At 41.3% G+C, this 15,713-nt stretch overlaps 1 protein-coding gene across 3 annotated transcripts in view; it reads left to right on the forward strand.

Moving 5' to 3' along the window:
* The window catches only part of PRDM10 (PR/SET domain 10), a 905,887-nt gene that overhangs the window by 685,000 nt on the left and 205,174 nt on the right, over positions 1-15,713 (forward strand). For all 3 annotated transcript variants that reach the window (XM_069224480.1, XM_069224481.1, XM_069224482.1), the window contains one exon: positions 9,024-9,155. In XM_069224480.1, coding sequence (XP_069080581.1) covers positions 9,024-9,155 — 132 coding nt within the window. The remainder of the gene's footprint in view (positions 1-9,023; positions 9,156-15,713) is intronic.

The following is a 15,713-nucleotide window of genomic DNA, read 5'->3' on the forward strand; positions in this document are numbered from 1 at the left end:
TTCTAATTGCTGCCTTTTTTATTTTCTATTCTTGTTGGACTTTGCCAATAGTGAGATGAGTGTGCCTCATAGAGATGTTTTCAGCGTATCCCAAAGGATGTACAGCCCTTTCCCTCCCTGTTGTTTTCATTGGTACATATAGAGGTTCAGCTTTCTTAATTTCCTCTCTATTATATTCACTAAGTAACATGCCATTTCTGAGATGCCCGCTATTGAATAACCTTGGTGCTCCGGGAACATCTTACAACTTTGTTTTTACTACTATATATATTGCTCATCTTTAAAATACAGTTCCCCATATGGATTCCTGGGTAAGGAAGACAAACTAGAATTTACAAGAGCCCATCCAGATACAAGAGCTACAGCCACAGACATGTTAGACAGATTTAAACACCAGTGAACTCAAAATAAAAAAGGTATTAAGGATTTATTTTAAATGCACTCTTTTAAGAAAGATCTGTGATGTATTGCATCCCTTTCAGGATAATTTTATGATAACACATTTTTTTAAACATCGGAATATGATTCAACTTTTTTGAGGTAGCACCAGTTGAGATCAGCAAGGAAGTAACAGGATGTGACTTTGAAACACTAATCTTTGTTGATATAAAATAAACCATGCACATTTCAGCTTTTGACAAGAAAGCTATGTCTCAGCTGCACGGATCTTAAGAGGTTCGGACTTCAAACAGGAAATCTAGCCCAAAGTTACACGTCAAAGTCACAGACTCAGGTATCAAACATATGAAATTCTGTGGGTTGGAGAGATATTTTAGGCTATAGCTTCTGATTTATTCATCAGGTTACATAGATTGGATAAGCATAGATCCCTAAAAGCAGATCTGTTCCACACTCTGCACAGATCTAACAGAAAAGCCTCAGTTAGCAATTCTGTCATTTATGTATGTGACAGCAACAGCATCCCTCAAGTTACATATATATGACAGACTTAGGGCCTAATTTAGAGTTTGGCAAATTATATTTAATCACAACCATCGCAGAATTCTCATACGCCATATTACCAGTGCATGTGGCATTTGTAATATGGCAGGTGGGATATTTGCTGCATTTGTGATAGAATATCCTATCTGCCAAACTCTAAATGAGGCTGTTGTCCTCTCACATCAAGGCTACTCTTGGGTTACATCAAACGGACATGCTCAAGCATGTGAAAGCAAAAACTGGTCCTCGGGTTGCCCATATATTATAGGCTAAAGTCTATACTAAAGAAGTAGTACAGACTCAGACATCAAGCAGGTTGTCTATATTTTAGATTTTGTAAATCTTACCAACTAAGGTCTCGGTAGATGTACATCGTGGTACATACATCTCACAGGCTGCTGCTTTGTTCAACAAAGGTATATATCCAGGTGCAAATTTCTTAGAGGTCAGATTTTCTAATTGAGACGCAGACAACATATTGCACTGTTAATACATGCTCAGGAATCAGACAGAACATCTATACTTATGGATATACCCATCTTAGAAGAGTGACATCTGGTAGAAAAGCTGCTCCCTAGCTTATGCCTATAATTATGTCTGTGATTTCTGACACAAAGGGATCTTTTAACAACTCATATGGGAAATACCTAGCCAGCTGGGAGATAGAGATAGACTCACTTGCATACAACTCCCTGAAGACTGGATTATGGCACACTGTTGTTCAAGCTTTCCTCAAATGTAGAGCAGGCACCGTGCAGACAGCAGTAGAGGAAACATCTCTTGTACAGCCTAGGAGGCAGCAATATTGTATTGAGATAACTAGTTCAGACTAAGGGCTTAAATAAATTGTTGCCTAAAAGGCCCCGGGCCCAGACTGTATTCCAGCTCATCTTTACGCTTCAGAGCCTGTTATCTGGGCAGTCTATTTAAACCTTCTAACAAGGGCAGTTTTAAAAGGGGGTCCCATACCTAAGTCACGGCGTAGCGCCAAGGTCGTCCCAATCTATAAGAAAGGGTTGCGGAGCGAACCTGGAAACTACAGACCAATTAGCTTAATAGATGAGCTCCAGAAGATTTTCTGCATTGTTAAATTGACTGATTGGGCGCTAACAAATAACTTTCTCTCGGATTTACAAGCAGGTTTTATGCCAAAAACTAGTACCCTTGATCAGATTTTGAGGTGTAGTATAATATATTGGAAACAGTAATACTAGGAAAAGGACACCTCCTTGTTGTTTTCGGAGATTTAAAATCTGCTTTTAATATGGTTCCACCGAAGTAAATTGTGTGAAGTTTTGTAAAGTATGAGAACACCAGCAAATATTTTACATAATGTTATAAGAATCCATGAGAACAACTGTGAACATGTCAGATGTGGGGAAAATGGGGAGCAGTCCGATTCATTTAGGATTGAGAGGGGAGCACAGCAAGGGTGCGTTTTAGCCCCAACCCTCTTCTTCCTATTCATTAATGACTTGGCAGAGATTTTAAATTTCCAAAATAATGATGTCTCTAAAATTGGCCTTAAGAAATTCCCAAATTATTTTTTGCAAAAAACCTGTTTCTAAATCGCTTTTTGATTTTCTGCGCAGACCGCGGCCTGGCGGTGAATATAATTTAAACTAACCATATTGTGCTTAATCCTTATTGGTATACTCAAACCAAAATTGTGGCTTACAAAACACCCCTAAAGTTAGTGCATGATTTTGTTTACCTGGGGGTGATCCTTTCCCACAATTTTAACTGGGAGGTGAGCAAAAGTGTAATTCAGCTACTACAGGAGTCTGAGGCAATTCCTAAGGTGCCAGAGAAGTAAAATCTAATAACCTGACTCCTGCTTCAGAGCTTTATAAAGTTAAGGCAAAAAAGTGCTGCTCTCTTTAGTGCGGACCTTTGGGGTCATGCAGACACTAATGAGTTGACTGTGGCAGGGAATTGATTACCTTTCGTGTCAGTAGAGAGTAGGAAAGCAAGGAAATTAAACATACATTGTTTATGTATACAGGTTGTTTCTTCTATGTATAATTATGGTCAATCTGTGGGAGTGACACGCTCGCACCCAGCGACTGACTAGCTTCAGCGATGATGCCTATGTTGGAAGTAAGTTTGTTACATTGTATGTAACTTGGCAGATTGGTGTGCAGTTCTGTTTAATTAAGAATTTATTGGCTTTTCCCAAATTACGCGTAGAAGAGAAGTCTACTTTATATGTCCTGATGAAGACTCTGTTTCAAACTTGACTTTTGTGTCGTAAAATCGACTTACATATCTGTTGACTTTAATCAAAGTTTTACAAAGGTGGAGTCCGCAAGGTCACTCGAGATCTGGGCTCCAAAACATTTTCCCTAATTTATGCATGCTAAGTCAACGGTAGTCTTTTGTAATTATCACTGTGCACTATTTGTTCACTATTGGCAACAGAAAGTCAGGCCAGGACGGAGGGTCAACAAGGATGAAAGTGTAATCACAGTATTGATTTGTTGAGAGTGACATTTGTTGTGCTAAACGTCAATAAAATGTGTTCTTATAAAAAAAAAAAATATCTACGGTGCCCTGCTGATTTGTATGCTTAGCAATATTGGTGCATGGTCTGAGAAGGAAATACCCCTTATTTCTGAAAGTATTTTCTGACCCATCATAACTTATTTTTTTCTGTGCGCATGAGAAGTGTGTGTAGTCTCTTGTGTTGGGGTGCTTGATGCACCACATGTCCACCAAGCCAATGCCTCTCAGTCGTTTCTGCCCTTCCGTAACAGTGCTTCTGTCTGTCCAGTTGCTGAGCTGACGTATACGTTTTATTACTCATAATTAAGTTTAATTCCCCCAATTATAATCTCCCTCTCTGGGGTTTTAATTATGTGGGGGATGACTGATTTTAGGAATTTTTCCTGGCACATATTTCTGGTGCACAGGGATGGCACGGTGAAGAAGTAATCACCAAGCAAGATTCTTGTAGCTAGTGCATGCCCTACCACTGATATTTGCCAGAATCTTTTACCTTTCCACAGCAGATGTTTGCCAGTAGATTAGTCACAACTGCCTTTTTCTTAAAGTCGAAGAAATATATTCTTTTGGAACAATTTTTAGTGCATTCTGAGCCATTCCCTTTTGACCAAGGAAGTTTCTTGTAGGAGGCAGATCTCAGAACTAGAGTCTCTCAGAAGAGACAGAAGAGACCCTTGTTGCTTTGGGCCTCCCTACATTCAGGTTCAGTAACTTAATCTCCTCCATGAAGGACTTTTACAGGGGGCTTTTGAGGACTATATTTCCTAGTCTTGCTGTTGATAGTTCCTATACTCCAGTATATCTTCATGCTCATCATACACAAATCGTCATGTATACTCAGCATTGTAAAGTGGATTCCCTCTCCCAAATGTCCCGCTCCACTTCATCTGAACCATGAGTAATGAACTTGAAAACTGTGTCAAATCCCCTTGATAGACACCTTAGGACATGAACAAATCCAGTAGTGGAACATCCCCGGGCTCAGCTAGCATTTCTTTCACCCTACGCTTTCCTCCCAGCATGTCCCTGCTGGCATTAACTTCACTTGTGAGCCCTTGTATCTACTTTGTGCTTCCCCTCCTCCCACCACATAGCATTACATGTTCCTGACCTATCTCAAATGATGGCTTAAGTGGTCATTCTTGTCACTTGAGACCTTGAGGTGGGACAGGTGAGGGCCTGTCTCTTGGCCGCCATCATTTTTGCTGTTGGTGTTATGTTTTTCCTGGTTTTATGAACTTTCTCCACCTGCAAGTCCTGAATGATCTGTGTATAGAGGCTGAATACGATTTGGTTGGGGCTGATGTTGACTGCTGTGGTTCTCTGAGTCTTAGGACCTGCAGGTCTTTAATAGAGCCCTCATCTGTCACAGAACTCCTTCTCATGTGAAGATAAGGTGACATGGATATCCCCATCTTTATCTAATCACCTTGCTGCTCAGGAATTCATGACTGCTCGAAATTCGTGACATTTCTACAGCATAATAGCTGAAACGTGCTATCAGATTGTTACATTGTCACCCTCGAAGGTGATGTAACCCATATCTCTGGTTGCTGCAATTATGTCTTCTTTTTGGTCTGTATTAGTAGAGACAGGTAAGATCTCGGAAGCTTAGTTCCCTCTTTCCTACCCCTGACCGAACCGATTTATGCAATCCAGCAATATTTCTCCGTCCTTAAGGCTCGGAATAATATGCTTGAAAAGTCTTTTGACATACATTGCAATGTCCTCATCCTCCATGTTTTGCAGCACCTCCTTGATTCTTAGATGCTCTGTCTCCATGAGCAGTTCTCAATGTCTTCCAAATGTGCCTGCAGGTCCACTGTTTGTTCTTCCAGAGAGAGGACCTCCTGCCACAGGGTCTCCACCTCTTCTTCTCTTTCATCTTGCATATTGTCCAGAGACTAGATTCTATTCCCAGCTTCCTTCTGTTTTGCTTAATGCTTTGAAAATCCTTTTTAACTTCCAAAGTCCTTTTGCAGCCCCTGAAAGAGTTCCTTTATGAATGAGTGTGATAGATGGTGTTCCGTTGATGTACTCTTGTCACGTAGGCTCTCATCATTCTAATGAGACTACTGGATTTTGAGCGGCAGAATCGCCCATAGTGTGAGAGACTAAGTCTAATCCACTGCGGGTGATGCCTGTCACTCCAATCCGGGTTTTGCTCCAGCTAACTAGCAGTGCCTCATCTCTACCCAAGGATAGGGATGATTGGGCAGCCAAGCGCATGACATAATTGGTTTCCCAGGGAAGCCGTGGTCACTCAGGTCTCATTCGTTTCTCTCAGTTACTTTTAGTCTCATATATAAATGACAAACAGAGGCAGTGTATGTTTTAGTGATGAGTTTAATAAAACCACTGCATCTTAGATAGCAAAGCGTGAGCTGCAATAACCAGGACGACACAACATGACAGTATTAAAATTGTGACGAGAAGAGTGAAGTATAAGAATAACGCTATCATATTGTCACTATTGCCTGGAGTGATCCAAGTATCAAATTTGGATTACAAATGGCTGTTACTGCCTTAGAGACTTTTTCCATAAGGGCTCCATCTGTCCTTTCAAAGACCTCAGGCGAATATACAATATCCCGGAGCGGGAGTAATTTCCCTATCTACAGATCAGGCACTGGGTACTTCATCCTCATGTGTGGGTGCAGCCATGAGGTCCTTCACATTCTTCAGGAAGTGTTTGCAAAGCCTCACCTCCAGACGGCATCTTATCTCTCAAATATACACCACCTTCCTCATTCAGGCTTCTCAAACAATCCGTCCTTCCTCATAACGTCCTCAATGGAAGAGCTAGGAGAAAGATCTGGGGGTGGCATTGCCCGATAAACTGTAGGGGACCATCCAAACACGCATAACACGAGGCCCTTCTTAAGATATTATATACTACACACCAGTACAACTCCATATTATGGACAACATCAGGTCTAAAGACTGCTGGAGAGGATGCAGGGGACGGGAACCCTAATCCACATATTGAGAACTTGCCCACACTTTCGGGGATACTGAGAAGAAGTCTTGGACCCTATATCATATATAGAAGGACTGATCCCTTATAATGACCCAGCTTTGATCCATTTGGGTCTGCCCCAGAAGCAAAATTATCTCCTTCATTCACAAAAAGGGGGGCATTTCTCACCTCCTGCTTGCAGCTGAACAGACTATCTTAAGCCTGTGGGTAAAAGACTTTCTTCCAAATACCATGCTGTGGCTACAGAATATTTGGTTGCTTATGGCGCATGAAAAGATAGTACATGGCATCCAGAATACATCAGCCATGTTTGTCAGGATGTGGGACCCCGTCCAGGAATACCTTAACAGAGACAACAGAGACCTCACTTACCCTGACGCTTACAAGCCTTGGGTCTGCTCTCCCATAGCAGAGCTGGTGTGGTAGATGATCTCTGAATGCAGTTCTATCAATAGCCACTAACTATTTCCTGTCCTGTGGTGGTGTCAAGGAAGTAGAGGGTGGGGGAAGGGTGGGGGATGGGAGTTGGGAGTTTTGCTGTTCTGGTGGTTGTTCCGGCTTATGGCTGTAAACCTTGAAAAGACCTACAATAATGATTGAAACAAAGGTGGGTAAGGATAGAGACAGGACTCCCATTAGACACTCGAGAGTGAATTTTAGCAAAGTGCTGCTGATAGGTCTCCTTGAGCATTGTCATTTGGTAAATGGAAGGTGGAAGGGGCTGAGTCAGCAGATTCTGTTGTAAAAGTAGGGGATATTCCTAGGCCTTTTTTGTCTGTCCCTAACTGCTGCTTCAGGAAAGCTGATGGTAGCCAGGTGCAGAAACTTCTCACTTCATTTTGCTTATGTTCTGAGTATTCGTGTGAGAGCCATCACCTTGCACTAAGACAGGGTCAGCAGTACAGCCAGAGAATGACAACTGAAAGGGGGCCAGCCCAAACTGGTTCCAGAACCTTAGACAGTGGATCTACATCCCCTGTCTGAAACATTAGTATCACCCCTACTTTGTTCTAGTTCCAAATTCTTTTTGACCAAGGAAGGGAGTGCCCCACAAAGTACTCGAAGAGCTGCTGTGAGACCAGGGTAGGTATTACCATGACAGCCAAGTTCCCAGTGGTGAGGGGACATTACCTAAAGTCTGCGCAACCTATTGGAAATAATTATGGTTCTGCCTGGAGCCTAGAACCCAATCTGCCTGCTCAGAGAAGGAAGGGGAGTGCTTGGCCCTGCAGTAATAGAGACAGACAAGAAAGGGAAGCCCAGCTGTATTCCCAATCTCAGAAGCACCCAGATAAACCAACTGCCAAAATGTAAAAGGCGCCAGGACTGACCTGAATCATTCGAGTTCTTCTAGTCTCCCAGAGTATAGTTCATGTCCTGAACTATGCAAAGAAACATGAAGCCAGATACCATTGTGCCGTCCTGCACCCCAGCAGTCTGCCTGACGGACTGATGTGTGACAAATTCCACCAAGGAATTTCCAGTGCTGCTGAAGCAGAAGACCTGCCCATGGCCTGGAAGCTGCATCTAGTGAAAACGAGCACCCATCAGGCTGGCCTCTCATGCTGATCCCCTAATTGGATTGAGTGAAGAGAGAAGCCACTACCATAATCAAGCAATACTAAAGAAGATGCACATGGTGCGAGCCCGACGAACGTATCATCCCGCGCTAGCAAAGTCATGTCTCCACAGAGCAGATAACATGAGACCTAAGCTCAAAAGTGAGAACCCTTTGGGCTCAAAAACCGTTCTAACTAACCTATAAGTTGCCAGTGTCACAACAGCTTAATTAAATTGCGTATATGCCTTATGTTGCCTAAGACTGAATTGTGGAGAAGTCACCATAGGATTTGAGGGGCACTGTAGAGTTGGGAGGACATCATAGAGCGTGTAGTGCTCAACTAACAGCCTGCGGGTGAGATCATTAACTTTGTAGTTGTAACCAACTCTAATTCTATAGACTTCAGTTTGCTGTGATATTAAAGTACTTTCTTTTTACTGAAAAGTCAAGCACTGAGCTGGACAGTGAGTTATTATGTCTGCTGTTTGTATTTATGAGTTTTGAGCCTCTGTCATCCACACTACCTCCTTCACGAGACGCCATTGACTGTTAGTGTTTGCTACAATAATAGACAAATGCAGAAAGGTTTTATGATGCTTAGTTAGAAGTGCCATAGTAGAACACCATAGGCAAATGATGCCAGCCACCACAGTTACGGCCCTGTATGCCTTGTGACCCTCCAAGTAGGGTCTGAGATACAGTAATGTAGTGATATATGAGTGGGCTTGATAAATTATACAGAGGCACATATTGAAGAGAAGGTTCTTATGAGTTTGAGCAGTAATGAAAAGTACTTTCAAGAAGGCAAACAGATATTAGAGATTTGTATTTTTCTGGATTTTTTACTGAATATGCATAATAGGTCCTGTGCACTCCATTGCAGAAGGTGTGCCTGAGAAGGAGCAAAGTGAGCATGTTGTGATTGTTCAGATGGCAGCTGATTAATGCACATATCGCTCATTCCCAGTGTTCACATAAAGCTTTCAGAATGGTCCTGTATACATGACTTGCCTTTTTCTCTCTACTGTCCTACAGACAAAGATGGTGCAGCACATTCGAAAGAAGCATCCAGAATATGCTCAACTACCAAGCACAATTCATGCAGCTGTAATCAATGCTGCACCTGGTGTCCTCACTGCAGATAGTGCTACAGGTGAACCTGTTGTGGTAAGACTGCAAATATTTTATGTATTATAAGTATCAGGAATTTTATATCACATTTTTATTTGACATTCAAAGAAAGATGACATCAGTGTTGGGTGTTTAGTGAGAACAGGATACAAACTCATTAATTGTTTAGATGGAAATAAAGAAATGAATGTCCATTAGCTTCAGCGTTGCTTTTAGTAATTATTTATAGATACTTATCTTCATCACTCAAAGAATAGGTAATCCGTCAACACACGTTTTGAATATGTGCATTTTCTGTGTCAGATCATCATCCTTTCGATTGCAGGTGTTAGGGTTTACAGCTTACAAAAGTGTCACAAAGTTTGTGTTTTTTGGATCTCACTTTGACTTAAATAGTAGATCTCATTTTTACTGGAATAAATAAGCTATTTAGCTCCAAAATACAATGAAAGTACCATTTGTATTCCTTATTGATCCTGACATTTGTCCATAACCAGTGTGCTGTATTTTATTCTACCATACTCTAATTAAAGGGATCCAATTGTTTTTAATGTCTTGGCTTTTTGTTGTGAAAGCTGCAACAAACACATATCTTACCAATTTACAGGTATTTAATTTTACCCTCAGTATATGACGTTTTATGTATGTGCCCCAAAAGGATTTCTAATTGGCACTGATATGACAGATCTGGTTAAGGAGTAATATGTGGTTAGTGGATGATCTTGGATGCGTATCCTTTCAAATAGATTTTTTGTTTCTTCATCAGACCAATGAATTTTGATTCCAGGTTTTAGAAGGAGGCATGTATGAGGATGCATTTACAAGCTGGTGAACGTAGATGTACATGTGGGCAAGCACCTTTTGATTGGAGATGACTAGGGAGACATGCCCACTTGTATTCCAACTACTCTTTCAATTAGTGTCATGTTTTCCTTAAAAATATTTGTTTGTGCCGTGTGTATCTGTAGATACACATGCTGTGTATACTCCTGCCATCTAGTTTTGGGCTTGGATATGTACAATTTGTTTCTCAGTCTGAAGAAGTCTTTTGAGTTACGAGGTACAGTTACTCCTCTCTTAGTTGGCTGTGCGCATGGACATCAACTGCATGTTAGATTGTTTTTCCGCCTAGTGAGTGAAGATGGAGGTAGAGTGTTATAAAACATAAAGATGTCCATGCAATAGAAAGGAATAGTAGACGAATAGGGAAGTTATCTACAACAACCAACGGCTTCCGGGGAGGAGGGTGGCACAGCACTACGAACCGATGCTTATATGATAAGTAACGTTTTCCATTTGTGGCATATGTAACTGACAAACTTGCTGTGCATAGACTGTAAAACAGTTTCCACTTTAAGGCAGTGGTAGCCGCAGGATGTTGCAGAGCACTGGAAGAGTGTATGAAGGGTTTAGCCCACTTGGGCCCACTAGTGTTTGGTGAATGTGTGCTGTGTGGCCCAGGTAGCTGCTTTACCGATGTCAGCTATCGGAATGTTGCCTAAAAATTCCATTGTGGGTACCTTTTTACATGTAGAACGCATCCTTGGAGGAGCAGGGAGCTGCCTTTTGGTATTGTCATAGCAGGTTTGAATACACTTGACTAGCCAGCTAGCAATTCTTGCTTTTGAAATAGCAGTCCCTTTGTGTGGTTTCCAAAAGGTCACAAATAGTTGTATTGTTTTGGGTAATGGTTTTGTCCTATCAATGTAGTACATTAGGGCTCCCTTTACATCTAGTGCTTGAATATCTGCTCTGCTGCTGAGTTTGGATGTAGGAAGACAACAGACAGTTCTGTGGTCTGGTTCTTGTTTCATTTCTTCCCATGGAGTGTGCTTGGCCCCAAACCTTTATTAAAGTGTAATCTTTAACTGGTCTGAGTAGATTTGTTCTGTGTAACTTTCAGGAGTCATCTTCCATTCATGGGAACTTTCCAACTCTTCTTTTGGCGTGAATAAATCTAAATACGCCATAGTGGACCATTTGACTATTTCTAGGCACACACCAGAACCCTTTGTAGTAAATACAACAATGTAAGTAGGGGATTCATTTTCACAATGATATTTCAAACAATCTATGAAAAAAACAGGTTCTTCTTATAGTCTACATTCCTTAATAGTTTTGATAATGGTCTTGGGTTATTTTATTAATGTAGTTATTGGATCCGAGCTAGTCATGTGTACCTAAAATATGTAACTTAAAGTTGTTACCATTAAAACAATTTTTATGAATACTTCTTCCTTCATGCACTTCATCTTTGAAGACTCCTCTTACATCAGACTTGGAACTTCAATTGTTTCTGCAGTGCTCTCAACTGCTAGCAGATGGTACCCAAAAAGGCTTTGACTATGGAGTCGCCAAAAATCATCCTAGAAGTTGTGTAGTGTATGTTATGTTATGTGGATTTGTGTAGTGCGGCTAATCACCCGTGATTATCTGTTTCGTCAACAACAGCCATGTTTTGAGGTTCCTTCTGTAGTCCATGAGGAAGATGGAGGTTCTGAGAAGTTGCCAGAGGTAGTTCCAGGTTTTGGCTGTGAGATATGAGAAGGCGCTTCATCTGCTTATGGCCTTCTTGATGCGAGGGAGGTGTGCTGTCGCCAGGAACGTAGATCAAATGTGTCTGGTGGGTTGGTAGAAGTTGAGGTGGTGGTTGAGGTATGCTGGACTGGTATTGTGGAGTGCTTTGTAGTCGTGGGTGAGCAGCTTAAGCTTACATCTTTCCTTGACTGGGCACCAATGGAGATTGTTGAGGTGTAGATAGATGTGGCTATTTCACAGGATGCTCAGGATGTTCTGGTGACAGCTTTCTGGGTGATTAGGAGTCGGCGCAGAACATGGGCTGGGATTCCGAAGTAGTGGGCGTTTCCGTAGTCTAGTCTACTTGTGGGTGATTGTTCATGTGGTGTTAAGTGGGATCCACTTGAAAATCTTGACTAGCATCTGCAGGATGTGGAAGCATGGTGAGGCGGCAGCTTCGATCTGTCTGCTCATTGAGAGGTTGTGGTGCAGGATGATCCCAAGGTTCTTGCCACGGTCTGTGAGGGGGCTAGTTCAGAGGGTCACCAAGAGGCACGCCATTAAAGTGCTCCCACACCAATGATGTCAGTTCTTTTTTGTCTACACAACACAGATCTCTGAATTTGGAATTTTAGGTCATATCTGTCTAGGTCTCTTTTTCATTTCTTAGAGTGTGATTGGTATTTAGTAGAAAATACATCACCTGCATAGAAATTTCAGGCCCATTGTGGGCTGTAAGAAGCCTTTGTCTGGGACCAACCTTCATGCAAGATGCGAGTATTGTCAGGCTGGTCCTAGATCACAATGTGAGGTCTATGCTGAAATGCAGTCAAAGCATTTGAAAGTTAGACAGCAAAAATATTTTTGCCCTTACAATAGTAATAGAGAGTTCACAAGTCACACTTTGCCTCCATGGGATGTCAATCTCTGGCCCTGCTCTCAGAAGAGAGTTCTAGTTACCATTTGGTGCACACAGATCAGTAAAAACAAGTGCATATATTTTTTTGCACTATATATCACACCCCAACAGGCATCATAGCTTCCCTAAAACATGGATGCAACAGTCTGGTTCATCCTCATAACTCATACCAGTGCTAGAGAAGCTCAGGCCCAAGTCAGAGTTCATCTTTTTTTTTAGAGCAGCTGAGGTTTGGTACAAGTCTTTTTTTTCACATTACTTTGTTGAAAATCTGTAGCAATAAGCCAGAATCCCCAGCTTCATGCGCTCTGGGCTTGCTATTGCTATGCCTTAGGACAAACAACTTTGGTTCAATTTGTGGTTGTACTAGATATGAACAGTTCCTCATTGGGCATTGGTTTGATTCAAGATCTTATGGACCAACACTATTTAAGGTATATGCTAAGGCACCAGTAGTATCGCATCTCGCCAAGGTGACAGATCCTTCTCCTCCTCCAGTGACCAACCTCATCTTGAGTACTGCTATAAAAATAGTAGATTTGATTCAGTGATATACAGAAACGAGGGTTAATAAAGTATGATAAATATTCTTAAGGCATCTGTTCCAATAATGTTTTGCACAGTACAGCAGGTTATGGCATGAGGAGCCAGGTACAGAGTACCTGGACATAACTTAGGAATTGTCCATGTACTCAGTGCTTTGTAAACGTAGTGTGCTTCAGCTCTGCTTTCGGATTGTAACCTTCCTGCTTCCTATCCGAGTTGCAATGTCAGATAATAAGATTTTAAATTTAGAGTACTGAGATCCCCTCCATGTTGGCATTTTTATTTTACTGGTAGATTGCATCTTCCCAATTACCAGTTTGAAGAGAGATTTCCTGCTCATCCTACTCAAAGGGTAGTCGTTTTCAAAAGGAAACCAAACCCCTAGATGATGTCAGGGTTCTAGTAATATTGCCAGCTATGTCATCTTCAGCCCAACTTACAAACCTAAATTCTGAAAGTGCTTTATTCCCCCTATTCAACCCCCCACCCCTGGTCAAAGTCAGATCTGCCTGCATGCAACACAATATGACGCAAAGAGAGAACAACCACAATTTTCTTCAAATGTGTTTTTTTTTATAGATTTTTGCAATGTCTATGAGATTGATACCTCCTATTTCAGTAGCTGTATATGCCATTCTCTTTTCTTCTACAGGAGTTGTTTGAAGGCTGTGGAAGCCTGAAACCTCCCATTAATGTAAATTTCATTGAAAGCAATCTATCCGTCAAAGATAAATTTTCCTTCTGAACAATTCATCCTTAATTAATCTTATGCCCAGATATGTATCCAAAGTCATTTATTCGGTCCAGCATCGGACTCAAGCTTGATTATAAGCCTGTCACATATAACAGAATATTGTCTGTTTACAAAGAAATAGTTCAGGTAATATCAATAATGGTAATCCCATATGTACAGCTGAGTTGCCTCACATGACTTGGCAACAGCTCTATTGCCAAAGTGAACAGTAAAGTAGTCATGTCACATCCTTCTCTGTTGCCTCTGCATTCTGGACAGGATTTGGCTATTACTCCCTTCTATTTTCGTTCTGGCAACAGGATCAAAATACAAGAGCGAAATAAAGGCTGCAGTTTAACCCCTGTAGTTCATATCTCGGATTATGTGAAAAACTCCTAGTCTAGTGCATCAAACTCTTTTTTCCATATGAATTGATGCCACCACTGATTTAGTGTGAGCTCAAGAGATAATGCCCATGATGTGGAACAGCCTATGTTATTTGAAATGCCTTTGCATTATCCACCATGAAGCACTCATCATGTATTGCCTTCTGCTGTAACAAATCCCAGTTTAAGGAGCCAGTATTGGAAATAAGGTGGATCAAGTTTTCGATGCTGCTTTTGTAAACCACCTCAAACAGTATAATTATTACAAGGCTATGTTTATCCCAACTTAATTACATTATTTAATTGCTGTAGTCTAAACGTTTTCCCAGGTATTCAGTACACATAGTTAATCTTTCAAGTTCAGAGAAGAGAAAAAAATGTCCAGTCTTTTACGAAGATCATGGAAGAATTAACAATCGGAGTGCAGGGCATACTGCTCAGAAAGCCTGACCATGGGAGTTCCAGGCAATTGGGGGTGATCCCTATCTCTGAGCATATCTATCAGCTAATTGAAGTCACCTCCAGTTAGTATTGACATATGGTTATGAGTAAATGGTCACTTGCATATCCTCAGGCCTAACATATCTCCCTTCTGGATTCATTTGTTCTTTCATAACTAGAAAGGGGGTCCAAGGTCTAATCCACAACAGCACACACTGAGCATAGGCAGTAAACAATTTGTAATAATTGTTCAGTATGAGGCTTAGTAAGAGATGTCTCTTTTACTAGGCTATATGAACTCCTCTCTGTCTAAGGTAAGCATGCACTTTGTACTTTATGGGGGTGCTTCAGTACCTTTGACATTCCAATTAATGTGGTACGTTTACATGGTAACACAGTCATGTAACATACTAAAGACAAAGACCTCTTATTGCCTCCTGCCTAGATATCTGTATAGTAAAGTGTAAAAAGACTACTGTTCTCTTCCATTTCACTCGAGAATCGGGATGTTGTAGTGTACCCTTTAATAATAAAAAAAAACTTAGAGCATGAAAACATATACAAAGGAAATTCCCTAAATTAACTCCAATCCCCAGGGTCAGTTCAGATCTTCTCTAAGCCTGGCCACACATTATCAAGACAAATGTTTTCTAAGACCTCAGTTGTTGAAATGAGAAAGACAGTAACATGAATGTGCCTGTCATTTCCACCAGCCACCCTGCCACTACGCAATTAAAGTACAGTAACACACCCTGGCCATTCTGCTCCATAACATCAAGTGTCAATCAGCCCACCTTAATGGCAGCATGAAGGACATCAATCAACATAATCTGCAGATCAAAGTATCGCTGTCATTTTCCCCAGCTCGCTGAAAGCTGTATCATTCAAATGTTACTATTACCCTTATGCTGTGGTGTCAGATTCATCATGTCGGAACTCACTTGGCGCTAATCTCTTTCTGGACACTGCAGGCACCACTTTGTGTTTCTCTGCTCAAACGTGGGACTTCCTGGTTTGCATTGCCGCCAGAGTTCTATGCATTTTTCGTCATC

This window comes from Pleurodeles waltl, chromosome 3_1, assembly GCF_031143425.1.
Source record: "Pleurodeles waltl isolate 20211129_DDA chromosome 3_1, aPleWal1.hap1.20221129, whole genome shotgun sequence".
Classification (NCBI taxonomy): Eukaryota; Metazoa; Chordata; class Amphibia; order Caudata; family Salamandridae; genus Pleurodeles; species Pleurodeles waltl.